Source organism: Prinia subflava, chromosome 4 (genome assembly GCF_021018805.1).
Source record: "Prinia subflava isolate CZ2003 ecotype Zambia chromosome 4, Cam_Psub_1.2, whole genome shotgun sequence".
NCBI classification, from domain to species: Eukaryota; Metazoa; Chordata; class Aves; order Passeriformes; family Cisticolidae; genus Prinia; species Prinia subflava.
Window position 1 is genome coordinate 47,305,587 of NC_086250.1, and position 15,960 is coordinate 47,321,546.

The 15,960-nt window shown below is 37.1% G+C and overlaps 1 protein-coding gene across 3 annotated transcripts in view; it reads right to left on the reverse strand.

Moving 5' to 3' along the window:
- DOCK4 (dedicator of cytokinesis 4) overlaps positions 1 to 15,960 on the reverse strand; it is a 231,122-nt gene that overhangs the window by 102,235 nt on the left and 112,927 nt on the right. For 2 of the 3 annotated variants that reach the window (XM_063396688.1, XM_063396687.1), the window contains exons 10-12: positions 15,637 to 15,697; positions 13,630 to 13,762; positions 11,637 to 11,725 (exon numbers count right to left, since the gene is read on the reverse strand). In XM_063396688.1, the coding sequence (XP_063252758.1) occupies positions 11,637 to 11,725; positions 13,630 to 13,762; positions 15,637 to 15,697 (283 nt within the window). The remainder of the gene's footprint in view (positions 1 to 11,636; positions 11,726 to 13,629; positions 13,763 to 15,636; positions 15,698 to 15,960) is intronic. The other variant, XM_063396689.1, reaches the window with a different exon arrangement.

A 15,960-nucleotide genomic window follows, 5' to 3' on the forward strand; every position in this document is an offset into this window, starting at 1 on the left:
CTCTAGAACCAAGAAAGCATAACTTCTTCCACCACATCTGCAGTATACAAATAAATTGCAAAGACCATACTTCATTACGGTTGAGATTAGCAAAAGCAACAGGCATGCCTTTTGCTTATTCCAAATACAATCACTGAGGAAAGTGTCAGAATGCTACAGCTCGTAAAGATTAATCTTGCCTGACCTTCAGCATTACTACAGCATATCACGTGTCAACATACAGATCAAGGAGAAGATAAAAGCAGACCCTTTGTACACCCAACAACTGGAGATAAACAGACATCACAGAAGAAGAGTCATAACAAATTTGAGATTAAGCTGAAGCAAACAACACGTACAACACAGACTGAACGACAAGGTCATCAGTCCTTTCGGCTTTGAAAGAAATTTTCCCTACAACCTGTTTCACTGAATAAATTTACTCGAATTCTGGCAGTTCCTAAAATCAGGGCTCAAAACTCTGTACTCCGTACTACCAGTCCAGGCTCCAGCAGATCAGATATCTAATTGCCATGACGACTTTTATATTTTTCCTCTTACCTACACTTACATTTTCTTATTTTGGCAACTCCAGAGAATGTGATACTCTGACCAAACTTTCCTTCTCCTGAAAAACAGCTCGCCTACACATCTCCAACTGGGTACATAAACAAATCTGACAAGGAAAAGCATTCAGTGAATTCTTTTCTATTTTAAGGACTGTATTTAATGCCACAGATATTAATTATTTTTGTAGGTGAATTTGTTCTATGGTTATTCAGTGAACAACCTTTACAAAGTGGTGACAATTATTATTTGGGCAGGTGAGAAAACAAACCACACTGCGGCTAGCTGACTGTACAGAAGCTTGGTACAAAGTCATACAGGCAAAATTCGGGCTCTGTTAGAGCAGGTGAAAGGTTTTTCATTGTTGTATGGGAAGAGCTAGGCTGGGTACAGCTCCCTTATAAATATGGATATTTAGCCCACCCCCAATCTTGCTTTTATATTTTAAGAAATTGTTATACATACACATATATAATCATGCCCTCATATGCCCCTATTGCACTGTTTCCTTGGAAACCTGAAAAACCCATTTGGTATTGTTACAGATCACATCTACCACAACAGCATTAATCAGATGTTGTACACTGCCTGGTGTAAAGTTACTGTGTTTTCTAAACAAAGGTTGAAGACCACAAATGCAATTTTCTTTCAGTACAAATTTCACAGATTTCCTTGAAAAATTTTATTTAACTCTAAAATCAGATGACAAAAAAACCTAATCAATGGCCAAACAGTTTTAACTTGAGAAAAAAGCTATCTGTCAAGGATTTGAAGGACTTGCTCATGGCAAGGCAAGAAAGATATAGAGATCTGTATTCATTTTTAAAAAATGAAGAGTCATCTTTATACATCCAAAAGCATCAAGAAATCTCTCAGTAAACACCCTTGAAACACAGGTTAGTCATTTTACCTATAGTTTAAATACATCTTTGGAATACAAATAGCATGCATTCTCCAGCTTTTCAGAAAAATAAAGAACACTGGATTAGAAATAGCGAAGTTACTTTAAAAAGTTATATAGTGTAAAGATGCCAGTAAATAGGAAAGCGTGAAAGTCAACCAGAACGGAAACAAAGCAAGGACGCACAGGGAAGGAAATCTGATGGACCTCCAAAAATCAGGTCTTCAAATCAACAGTTTTACCACTGAGGACCTAGTTGCCAAACAAGGGGAGTTGACAAGAAGGGAACTGATAAATCCAGTAAAAATGTTCAAGTTGGGAGCAACTTCACATAATCAATGAAAAGAACGCAATTCCCAGGTAAGCATTTGGATTGCTCTTTCAAAGCTCCACTAATTTTGCAAGGCACCCACGTTACCCTCCTTTAAGGACCTAAAATCTTAAGAGACACACTGTTAATGAGGTGTGACACCCACGTTACAGGACAGGTTGCCTGAATTCCCAATGATTTGTTACATTCAGGCCGTTGAGATGGGCAAAAGGAACATACTGTATGTAACAGGGTTTCCCCTAGAACTGGTTTCAGTCTGTGCTCAAGATCACACTATTTGATGACCAATAATTGGCCACTGGTGAGCTAGTGTCTAGTATCATCCTATGCCAGTATTTCCAAGGTGTCAGTATGGTCACATGTCTTTACTCTTCTATACTCCATTTTAGTCTAGGGTTACAGATAGTTAACTCTACACTAACTACATGTTATAGCTATTTGTTAAATACAAAGCATATATACCAGGGTGGGTTACACCACACAATTGCACAAAACTGAGCAAGAGCTATAATAAGGCAGATAAAATTTATTATTTTGTCATTAGACATATGGTTTTACAAGTCAGAACAAATCTCCAGGCAGGTTAAGACAAGTCCAGCCAGTCAAAGCCAGATAGGTAAAGAGGACCTTGTTGTCAGCTGAACACAAAGCCTGTGGCCAGTTGCAAGCCACAGCAATCCCATATTCATGGGTTTATAAAAATGCAATACACTTGCTAGAGAAAACAGACACCCATGACTGAGGAACCAAGCAAATGTGATAGAAGTCATAGGAAAGAGGTACTTTAAAAAGATGGAATAATTCACATTTTTCAAGGGCCTAGAGTTTGTATGCTTATTATAAATTGAGTTACTGGAATATCAATAAGCATTAACTAAGATAATTTAAAACATACTGACACATCACATTCAGATTTTTGGAAAGGTGCTGATTCAGCTTAAGAGGGACTCCCTCAGGAACATTGCAAAACAAAGCAGATTGAAGAGGAACTCACAAGTTGAAACACATCACCCTTAAACTATAAGAGAGGAGATTCAGACCAAATGTTAGAAGAAATTCTTTATGGTAAGGGTGGTGAGTCACTGAAAAAAGAAGCCTAAAGAAACTGTGGATGGCCCATTCCTGGAAGTGTTCTAGGCCAAGTTAAATTGGGCTCTGGGCAACCTGATCTCGTGGGTTGCATTCCTGACAAAAAACAGGGGGTCTGCACACAGCAAAATTATTAGCTTTAGAAAAAAATTAGAGCATTTTGTGATGTGTCAGCTTTTCACAGACAAAGCAAAATAGAGATCATGCCACTATACACTGCATCTGACAGTGGCTGATAGGACCGCTACACCATCTATGACACCTGGGAGCCACCAGAAACTTCATAAATATACATTTTCCATTTCTAGAACATTAGGAGCTAAAACATAACAATGAAAATTATTATCCAGTCTCTGAAGGACTGACACATTTTCTTTAATAAGGTATGTAGTCTAGCTTTGTCCCCCTCAGAAAACTTCAATTACCTCCCCAATGGTAATTAAAACCTCTTGTGTTAGCTATTATTCTTTATTTACCCCAGTTTTGAAACCACTACTACAATACTCTGTCAAGAACAGCAAATAGATACACTTTTATTTCTTTTGCAAGCACATGAAATTTTTTGCAATTAACTTGTACTAAATTTCAACTCAAGACATTATTTTTATCATTCTGATGAAAGAGAATGCAGAAAATTGTCATGCTGCTGAATAAGCACCCCAGATTTTTGTTAGATTTGTCGTTTTACCTTCAAACAGCTTTTGTACTGCATTCTTGATTTCTGCACTTAGTTATGACAAAAGGCATCTGTTCATTATGCTTACAGACCCTTTATTTGCATTTGAGCTTCTGGGGGGAGGGGAAGGAATTTACATTCAGCCTCTGTCTACTGGCAGCAGAGAATCCTAGATGGTATTAAGAAGAAAATGTCTAGCAGCTGCTCAGCAAACTGATAGAGGAAAACAAAACAAACCTCAGACAGAATGTTATTCAGCACTGTTTGTATTTGGCATCTGTCCAAATAAAGCTGCCTAAAGGTGTTAAAAGCATTCTGGGGGTTTACAGGTGTTTCCATTTCCAGTAGTATTTTAAGTGCAAAGGTTAAAAGGTAAAGGTAAAACCAGTAGATTTGCACAATGTTTTACTGATTTAATGTGATCTGGGACAAACAGTTGTATAAATCTTGGCCACAGAAAACTCTATGTAGAAAATCCTAAAAATTACAGTCTGGGACTAGAGAGATAAAAAAGGAGAGGTAGAATCAGTCCTTGATGGCCTTTTTGAAGACTTCATTCTGATTAACTTGAATTATCAAAGGAACTCCAAACTCCTTTTTTCCTCAGCTTTAAATTCTGGAGTTTAGCACAGTAAAAAAAAGAACATATGAATTCCATTGCAACATTTTGACAGCTTTCTTGGAGCTCTTGTCTCCAAGACTTTTGTCAGAAATGCTCTCAAGTGTACAAAGTAGGGATATTTTTCTTCTTCAAATAGAAGAGAAACACTTAAATGCAAATGACATTTAACTGTCATAGGAAAACTGGCTTGGAATTTCTTTACAGGGTAGATGACAGAACCTCAAGTATTTCTTGCCAGACTTACCTCAGGATGAAGGATAAAGGACCAAAAGGCTAAATCACTATTATAAGCATCTTGTCTAACTACCATAAAAAGACATTAAAGATTGCAGAAATGATGTCTCCAGTTCTTGCCTTGGCAAGACCACTCTGCCATTTTCTATTAAGAAGTCATGCAGCATGTTAGCACCCATTTGCACACTACAATGTTATATTGCAAAGGTGAACCACCTTGTACAAAATTTTTCTCAATTACATTTTTACAAACTGGATGGTTAGCCAGAATATTAAGGAGTGTGCAAAATACACAATTCTGCAATTATAAGTGGTTTATATTGCTTCTAATGCAAATAGCAGACAAAAGGTTCCAAGGAAACCTTTGTTACTTTCACCTTCATGAAGTGTAGCTCCTCATGCAAACAGAACTGTATTAGAAATTTAGCTATTTGCATTCCAATTATGTGTCTTATTTCAAAAGAAATAGATGTTTAATAAGTACCTGAACAAAACGTTAAAAATCAAATCCCCACCAACATAAGAACCTAGGTAACAATTGTAAAGAACTTGTAAATATATTCTTTGAAGAAGTAAAATCATGCACATGTGTTCTATAATTCATTATTTGAAATAGCGTTAAGATTTTTTATTCATTTAGTAGATAAATTAAAAGAAGTCAACACTATCCAACAAGTAGAACGAAATTTTGGAAAAGGCTTTTAAAAACATAATGCAACTTCAAGATAGAAATATGAACCAGCTATTCTTATTCTGCAGCCTTAGCTAGGAATTTCTGGGTTTAAACTGAGAGTGACTTGAATCACTACAGCAATAGTGTGTCCAGCAGCATCAGGACACTGACTGTTCCCCTGCCCTGGACATTGGAGAGGCCACACCTCAAATCCTGAGTTTTGGGCTCTTCACTACAGGAAGGAAACTGGTGCTGGAGCGTGTCCAGAGAAGGGCAACAGAGTTCGTGATGTGTCTGGAGCACAGTTTTATGAGAAGCATCTGAGGGAGCTGGGGTTGTTTAATCTGGAGGAAAGGAAGCTGAGCAGAGACCTTATCGCTCTCTACCACTAGCAGAAAGGAGGCTGCAGAGAGGTGGGGTCCATCTCTACTCTCAAATTACAAGTAGTAAGAGGAAACTGCATTGGAAAAGGCTGCCCAGACAAGTGCTTGGGTCGCTATCCCTGGACATATTTACAAGACCCACTTGGCAGCATGGGGTTAATGGTTAGACTCCATGGTCTTAAAGGTCTTTTCCAATCTAAACAATTCTATGATTCTATTACTGCAGAATTGATTTGAACAACAAATCAGTTTCTACTGAATAGATCTCCCTAACAGCATCACAACTGTCATATTTTTCTTTCTTCTCTAAAAACAAATCTTTTAGCAACACTGAAGAAAACAACATGAATTTAACTCTATTACACCCTCATCTCTTCAGGGCCAAATGATCTTGGAACAACAAATGTGCAAAATTCTTTATATGTGTAATCTTTTGGATTTAGCATTTTTTGAGAAGAAAAAAGAATGCCTTAATTCATTGTATACCTAGTGAAGCACATAAGAGCAGCATTCTTATTTTAAATGTATTTCAAACAGCAGCCTTCAGTGCAACTAATTCTTAAACAAATCAAACTGGAATACCCATAATCTCCTTGTCACAAAACAAAGATTAAATATGACAGGTTTATAAATTGTCCTAGAAGAAGAGTAACTACGCAAATGCACTTGCTGTTCAAATGTTAGTGATGTGAAGATAAAAAATACATTTCAAAGCAAAGCTGACACCTGAGAATCTTGTTGATAAAATACAAACATCAGAAATCTTTTTTGTGATTAATTATATACCCAGGAATTACCTAGAAGTTATCTACTTCATTCTGTTTTACCTTTTCTGTGAAGTTCCTGTTACTGCTCCTGCTATCATTCCTCCTCATTGTTTCCCAGTTATTGCTCCAATCAGTTCTCCACTCTAAGCCTATGCTTTCTTTTTGGCTAAAATTCATAGCTGTTTCTAGCAGGGAATGCACATTTAGTTTCCCATCTGAGATTTCTTGTGCTGATTCATGGGAAAAAGCTCTCTTTGCACCAACTCTGAGTGTGGTAACGCTGTGAACTGCTGGGGTAGTGTCATGCAAACATAGTCACATTACTTCTGGTATCTAGAAAATACTTTAAGTAACCACAGCTCTATTCCTAGAAATTGTAAACAGATACTGAGCTACCAATTCTCTGCTACATTTGATCTCTTGTAGCTTTTTATTTCACAAGTGTGAAAAAATTATACTCCTTGATTAAGGGACCTCTACAGTTTCTCCCCTGCAAGGTAAATAATGACTCTAACAGGCTTCCTGCTCCAAATCAAGGAATTTGTTAGTCAAAGCTTACTTTTTGTGAAATAGGAAATCAAACAGGCAAATATACCTTCCTTTAAATTTCTCAGTATTTGACAGTAAACATGGAAAAGTTATATAATCAGAGTGCCAAGGGACTGTTGAATGCAGGTAAACAGGCATGAGAAGGCCCCAAAGCACACATCACTTTTTCTAACCAACTGTCTCCATTGTCATACTTGTCCTAGAACTTGCATCTTGTCAGATGAGCTCATGCAGTGGGGCTGGTCTACCCCAGGTCTTTTCTGACCAAGCCTCACATGGCCACTGAGCCAGACTGAGACTTAGTGGCAATTGACAGGTAAACTGTGGAAAAAATGCCCTACATATGAGGTAAAAATAGTTCCCTAAACCAAGGGATCTTCTATGAAACTTTGGATTAGTTGAATTAAAATTAAGATTATTTGCCTTTGAATGAGCAACCTCACTGAACTTCAAAAAAGTTTGAGCTCCTTTGAGGTAGGTTCCTCTTTCTGCTGGTGTTGGACCATACAACTTGCTGAGGACCCTTCCAGCCTAACACTGTATGATCTGATGAATACCCTTCCTCCTTAAGATGACAGATTGTCTTTCCTCATGTTGGTATTGTTAGCAAACACTGATCAACACATGGGGTTCAAGTCCTCCATGCTTCAATCAGGGGATTCTAGTTTCAAGCACTCACATCAATAAAGTTAACGTAGAATTAACAACGGTGTTTCCAGTGGAGTTGCAAAGTAAGTCTGGCATTGCTACCACTGAATACACCACACTGCATTCAGTAAAAATGCAATTAGGTTACATCACTCCTGTCTAGTTTATCAGAACATTGCAAGATAATGGCACAGGGAAAGAGATTTTCCCATTACATTAGTTATTTTCATGGACTCCACATGAGGTCAAGGCTACAGAGCAGCTAGATATGTTTAAAATTTCTTACCTGAGTAATTTAATCTCTATAGGACATGAAAGGATTTTTACCTCCTTTGCTGTCACAACTGAAAAGCACATGTATCCCTTTCTCAGCTCCCAGGAATTACTGCATCAGGGACATGCAACTTTTCAAGACTTGTTATAAGGAAATCCTAACTGGCATTTACAGAAAAGCTTACACTTGAGACTATTAGGAACCTACAGGAAAAAGCAGAGCAAAACAGAATGTATTACATCCCCTTAAAAGTAAGTCATTCAGTCCTTCTTTTCATAGGAATGTGAAGAAAGAGATATCTGTAGTGCATTTCATCAATATTTAAATATGATTTTTATCAGGTAACTCACTGGGGAGAACATTCATATATATCATGAGATCCAGCCTTAAATCTCTGGTCTGTAGGATTTGGTAAGAGGATATGAATATAGATAGATCACACTTAAGAAAATTATGTGTTACTCAGAAGGCTTCAGAGCCACTTTCACTTTCCCCATGATATCATGAATATTTTCAGATCATATACCAAGTTGAATAGTTGCTGCAGGGAAGTTGGAGAAGCCAAGCAATTAGCATGCTCATCTGGGACATGCAAGACTGACTGAAAATCCTTTTCCAAATCAGATCTCTGGTTCTACAGATACAAAAATAGAAATGTGCTATTTTCCTCATAAAATTGATGCAATTAAGTGTGAGGTCTATGCAAGAACATTAGTTTTTCCACTGCTTTTTGCATTTTAAAAGAAAGTAACCAGCTTCTAATTAAAAAAACAATACAAGAAGTAGATTTTACAGCCAGCTCTGCTCCATATATTACCGGTTTGTGTAATAATGACATTCCACAAGTACCAGAAATTCAATTTAAGAAATAACATTGCTACTAAATGCAGCAAAATTCATACAATTTGGCCTTCAATAAGGGTTTGATCTCCTACACTAGGCAACCAGGTGTTTTCCAGTAACATATCTCTCACCAGCTGCAAAGACCAGTGGTGAATGGGAATTACATCCACTACCTGCTATAGAAATTCACACAGAAAACACATTCCAGTTTCCACTTCAGCAAAGAATACTAAATTTTCCATGAGAGTATGTCCTTCCTTCCATTCCTGTACCACTGAGAAGAGAAAAGGGGATGAACATCTGTCCTCTGGCTTGGTTTTGGGCCTTATAAACAAGTGGCAGTCACTTGCCTTTATTTCATCCTTTTTAGACAGAAGTTGAAAATAAGTTGCAAGAGGATTCTGCACTTAAGAATGTGATGAGTTGAAGCAGAAAAAGTAGGTTTTAGGCAGTGGGGGAAGTTGAGCGGCAAATAAAAATGCTATAGTCTATCACTATGTATTTTACATGCAAGACACTCAAAGCACATTTTGAGCTCCTTTTTAGATGCCACAAAAACTGGAAGATTTTTCTTTCCTGAAGAATATTATGAACTGATAAACTATTTCAGCAGGGGGAACACAACAATTTGTGGGAACTTAAGTGCGTAAAATCTCCTGACTTGAAAGAAACTGTACAAGAATATGAAGAGGGAATTGGTTTAGAGAGTAGACAATAGTCTGAAGTATTTTTGCTGTTGTTTTTAATGTGTTTCCTTTCTAAGTCTTTTCTAAGTATTCAAGGTGATTTGAAAAGGGCAAGTGTGATATAAACCAAAAAATCAAGTTTTTCTGCATCTGGCTCATACCTACAACAGTTCCTAAGGGAGAGAAAAGACCTCTCTCTCCTGTAATGCAAGGTGTTTTCCTTTTTTTGACAACAACAGGGTGGCAGCCAAAGCTAATGAGGCTTCAAAACCAGCCATAGAGCTCTACCACAGAAAAAGACAGCAAATGAAAAATAGAAAGTAGTGTAACAACAATATTTTCCATGAGGTGTCAGCAGAAGTATCTGAACATATTGCTAAAACCTTGCAAATGCTTTTTCAGGCTGCTAAGGAGTCACAGGAGAATAAATTTAATGTGTGTGATATAAATAACCTTCCATAGCTTATCTTTCACTTTCTTGGTACTCCAAGTGGCACTACTGCTCACTTCTCTTTCTCTCTCCAACCTTTACAACCACTACTGGAATTCTGTGCTGCTCTTCTCTCTTTGCCTCCCTTACCCTGACAATCCTTTTCAAAATGTGACTAATCTTCCATTTGCTACCTTTAGTTTCCAGCCCCTGAAACATGTAAAAAAATTCATATGCCACATCTTTCATGTCAATATTCACATAATTAAGACTATTCAAATTTATCCAATGTCTCTTAAGAACTGCATGCTTAACTGTGAACTCTTATCTCAAGAACTGGATTAGCAATGTATCACAGAAAAAACAAATATTGCATGGACAGTTAGAACTACTAAGAATAAGTTTTTTCTTGATGAATATAATTAACATATTTAAGAAGCCAAACATTAAACTTTCTCAGTAATGTACCCTTCTGTTTTCAATACATGATTTTTATACTTATTGCTTAATAAGATCCATGATATTCTAAAGCTTAAATGTATGTATACATGTGGCTAGATTCTATATGAAAAAATAATCAAATTAAAAATGGTTAAATATATAACTTCAGTCTTGATAAATGAGCTTTTATGTGCTTCTTGGTTATCCACTAAAGATGGTTAAATATACATTTTCAAGATAAACATTACGTTTGAAATCGAGTTTAAAAAGCCTGCAATGTGCAGTATAGTTAGTTAAAGAAGCATGAAATCTACTACCTGAAAGGCATTACAAATACAATATACTGGAACCTCAAAAATGAGATTTTTCTAAGATCATATTTCAACTAGTTGACATTTCACAGGAAAAACAGACATTTGAATACAGGGACGATAGACTCATAAACCTTGATTTCAGGTTTCATTTCAAGTTTGACACCCCCACCCCCCGTTTGAATGACCGAATTCAGAAAAAAGTTAGCAAGATGATATTCAAAAAAAAGAAAACAAAAAATGCAAATACAACATCTCCTGTGAGTGAAACCACCACCTCATAATAACAAAGGTCAGTTGTGTCCCATTCCTTATGTCTCACACACGAATTTATTTCAGACAGTTCCAGGAACATGCAGCTGACCGTGGAGGACTATTGGTAAGTTACTAAATTACAACTCTGCATCTTGCTCAGCTGGAATGCAAAGCTACCAGTAAGAATGCAGACTGTAAATTCTTCTTTTCCAAAGTGTAATATATCATTGTTCTGGTCTTGGGCATGAGGGGTGAGGTGTGGGCATGTCTAGGTTGCTATTCTATACCAGCTACATCATTGATGGTGTGGAAGTAAGGAACTCTGGCTTCCAGGAAGGAGAGGTGAGGCTTTAGGTCAAGAGAGAGCCTGGAGGCAGGGGAACTCATCCATGATTTTTCATTGTTGCCCAAGTCCTCAGTGAGCATTTGCATGTGAATCACCCTCTTTTGTACACTTTGTTAATAATATTGCTGCTGTTTCTTTTTCTTATCTCATTGCTCTTTGCAGTACATTGTCTTTATATCACCTCAGGATCTCTGCCTTTCCTACATCCCACCCAGAAGGGGCAGGAGAATGGCTTGTGTTTTCTTTCTAGTGTACTAAACCAGGGAATACCATTCCTAAATCACGACAGTAATATCTATGGCAAATTTTATGCTCCCAATGAAAATGTGAAGGAGATATGTCAAGCAAAATGGACCAAATTGGATCAGCTCCAGAACAGAACAAAACTCCAGCAAACTGTAGCTCCTCAGCACAGAATAAAAGTACATATTGTATAGTTCCTTGAAGAAAATGTAGCAATTTTTTATTTTTAAAGGGACACATGAAGAGGAGTATTGTACATTTTCATCTATTTTTCTCTGTGTGCAAAACTGTTTCTTTCATAGATGTTGGTCTTTCTACAATAGTGCTACTTTATTTCCAAACTAAGAAACCCCTAAGAATGCAAATAGAAAGGTGGCAAATTACTCACCTGCATTGGAGCCAGTCAAGTTATAACGTGCGTTCAGCTTTTTGATGATATTTTCATGGATCTGATACCAGTCACTCTCTGTGTTGCACCTAGAAAAAATATAACTTTCTTAATTCTGAAATGGAATACAAGTTTATCAGACCAACTTCACAAAACTCCTCTTTAGCTCATGAAACAAATAACACAATAGGAGCTAACAAAGCCCCATGAAACTGCCTGTCCTGATGGAAAGAGAGCCCTTACCATTCAAGAAAGGCACCATGAAACACTTGCTTTGTGTGGCAAAGGATAGTAGAAAGATAGGAATAATTATGCTGAGGAACTCAGCCATGACCAAGTTAATTTCTGTATAGATTTATCCTTCAGGGCTAATCCACACAGAAATCTATCTTGTGACACTCCCAAGAAGACACAGGACTCAGAGCTGGTCATAGTAAACAGAAAAATCAGTGCTATAATAATGCTTAAAGTTTTAGTTTTCATATTTTCCAGATTCTGTACTGCCTTAGTGTGTGACTCTCTGAACTTCAGATAAAGTGTTAGCAAGTTCTCCTCACAGTTTAATTAGACAAAACAATCCTTTTCCAGCCTGAGAACCAAGGACACCATTACAGCCTCAGGCCCAAAAGCATAAATAACAGCAGCAGACTGGGAGGATGGGACTTCATAACCTGAAGCTGTAATTGGACCATTAACCCCAATATGTAAATGGACCAAAACTCACAAAAGTGAGAAAACTCATGACCCATCATCCATCTTGGGAAGAGCCACAGCCAGGCTCTTGTACTTCCCAAGGTGTATCCTTTAAAGGCCTTTTAATAAACACCTACTTTATTCCTTTAACTCTGCCTAGCCTCTGTTCCAGGTAGCTTCTTTAGGCATCAATACACTTCAAAGTTAATTTAAAAGGTTATCTTCAAGAGGTAGTCAATGAAAGAGCAAATTACATTTCAGTGTACATTTAGAAAATAGCTCATTTTGTATAAGGAAAACCTGACTATGTTCTAAAGATCACTTTTCAAAGTTTAGACATGAGTTAGCCTTAGCATTAAATCTGATTTCTCGTTATAATTCTGCTTCCATTGGTTTTGTTATCTTAAAACAAACAGACAATTTTTTTAAAAACCTAAAATATAACAGGTAGACAAACCTAACAATTTTGAACATTTATCTGACCTTAATATTCTGGGAATCTAAATAAGAGTCCGCCCACCTGCTCATTGTTACACTAAGCTGCTCTTCTGCAGCACTGATTTCAGCAGTTCTAATTCACCACAGATGGAGACAGAGGAAAGACACCCATGCCTTCAAGACTGGAGTGCTACCCCAGGGAAGGGCAGAACTTTCTCATACATGACAATACATGTCCCAGGTATGTAGTTAGACTAGACCACTCCACAAAATAGTTCTTACTATAATGTCCAAGATCAGCAGGAGATGCACTGAGATCCTACCAGAGAATTGAACCTTCTTCCAATTGCTATTAGCCAAAACCCACTATCTAATCAAGCACTCATTTTTAAACCTACTTTTGATTTTTCATTCTTCAGCACTAACTGCCCTCTATATATTTGTCATTCCCATTATATAGTTGCTTCATTTCACAAGATGATACTCTGCCTGCTCTTTTTTCTGTAGCTACAAAGTACTTCCACTAGATGCCTTGGCAGCACAAGGCACTTAAGTCCTAAAAGCAACTTACGTTGCCATAATAAGAGAGCTCCAGAATAATGTAGAAAATGCCAATACATACACAAATACCTAAAAGGATGTAGCCTTTTTCTTTAATACTATCCCACTTTATAAACACACCAGCAGAACTAGCCAAAATTTCCACACTATGACAAAAAAAAAGTCAAAAAACCCAGCTACTGTGCATTTCCAGAAAAGAGAGGAGCTAGAGCTATTTACTCACACTGCATTTAACACTACTGATTCTGATGCAAAATGACTTGAAGGTACTTTCAAAATTTAAGAAAAAAACATTTCTTACATGTAGACTTTTAAGACAAGGTCATCCTTTGAATCTCCTGCCAGCAAATCTGCAATACTGAGGACTGCACAGCCAAAGGGCCGTCTATATTGTACATTGCAGGCATTTTTCTTTTCTCCGGCTCCCATTCGTCCTGCCAAAGAAAACACATATTTGATGCATAATCCATGGAACTGTGTCTCCCCAAACCACAGAAGGGAGGCAGCAAGCAATGCAGCTCAGACAGTGCCAAGGAGACTCTCACTGGGAACCTGGTCCATCTTTATACTGCATTCAGGTAGAGCAAGTGATACAGCAAGTCCACTAAGTATGTGGTGATCTGGAAAGGTCTCAGACCAGGGTCCTGCTCATTCCCTCACTCAACAAACACCAATTACTGTCACAGTCACATACCCAGCCACACAATCCTCACAACACTATCAAATTAAATTTGGAGTTCAGACCTGACAGAGTGTTCCACATTCACAGTCTGGTAAGAAATATTTTACTGTGGCTGTTGCTACCTATCATCTATGTGAGAGGTGTTGTGATTGAACCATTACAATTTGGTAATCAAGTGCTGTTTCCTTAGAGGCAACTGGAAAGCAAGGATATAACTGACCAGTTGCAGAAAAATAAAGAAGAGATGAAACACAGGGAGAAAAGATGACAAAAGGCAGAAAAACAATTTATGGTAAGGAAAGAAAGAAGGCAGTCAAGGGAAAGAGATTTGAAACAAAATATTTTTCTAGACTTTTCTATTTGATTTAAATACAATTTATCAATCTTCTCACTGTGTTCCTAGCATTTGAAACTGCTCACTTTCTAGCCATTTTATTCAATTGTGCACTAGCAGTTACGTATCTTTCCCACTAAGCCTTAATTTCTGACAATAAAAAAACCCCTATGGCTGTAGTTGCTGCAGGGCAATATCTCCTCCAAATAGCCCTATGCATCACAGCAGCTTGAAGAGTAATTGCTCATTTTCACACCACAAAGCAGATAAATGTTGTTTTAAGTTTTTAATATTTCAGTAGTTCACATATGAACTTGGCTGTGACTATATTTGAAAATTATACAACTGGAAAAATTCTAGTCTTAAATATTTTTAAAACATTTATTCTTTTAACTGTACTTACATCACAATTTACCATATCTTTTCTAAAACCTTGCCAAAAAAAACCAAAACACAGTATTTTGATGAAATATCAAACCAGCATAAAAAAGCAAGGAAAAATATTTCTCACAGCTGTAAAATAAAGTTTACTTTGTAACAAATTGTTTCTGAACTCAGCACAAATTACAGCAACTATGCTTCAAACCAAAATGTCCTTCAAAAATAGGAAGAAAAGTTAGAACTGCACTGATGCAACCAGAGGCAGCTTACAAAGAAAACAATATATCTAGGAGGTCAGAAGCAGACCCAAAGATTATTGTTTCACATCAGCACAGCCCAGAGGACTTCTTAAAATAAGTACCTAATATAAATGTACGCTTTTCTTCTCCTCCACTTTTTTTCTAGCAGACTTGATATCTGTCTGTAGCATCAGAGACTAAAATTTTTATGAAATATTGTCCTTTTTTTTCCACCTCTCCCCCTTTTTAAAGGGACCAGGGAGAAGACTAAATTCATCTGAACATCAGATATCAATCAGATATTATATACAAACGAGGTACACTGAATGTCTGGACAAGCTATTCTATGTTGAAAGGATGTTTGAAATTACACTTCAGAACAAAAATGGACTCTCCTATGACAATTCCATCATCTTAACACAACTCATCTTTGACATTTTCGTTTTGTTTTGTGATAGCAACAAAGTACACTGCATCTAAACTCAGCAGTATACTTGATAAATAACAAAACAATGCTGAGAAATCCAAGCAATTTTTCGAACAAAACCCAGGCATTTTCTTTTCCAAAAGTTTGTTCAAGAATCTAGCTATTATAACAAATCCAAAAGCTAGCCCCAAGCAGTTTTCTTTTATTTACTGCCATATGTTCAACAAATATAAGATTATACCTACCTATTCGGATAATGTGCACAGTGATATAGATGTCCTTCCTGAGTTCACTGCTACCCAAATCCTGCACAAGATCAGAACCTCATTATTTGCGACTCCTTTAAGATTAAAATGTGACATTTAAAGAGACCTGTACACACTGCTTTCACTGCCAGTAAAAGTGATAAATGAACAGTGAGTTCATTTATACAGCATTAACAAATCCCTTCAACACTTTAAATTGGGACTCATGCACTCAAAATGAGTGTCCTAAAATATCCCGGTTAGAATTTGCTGTATTGTAGCAAAATCAGCAGGAGGGCACAAGAGACTTGCTGTGTGCCTTGA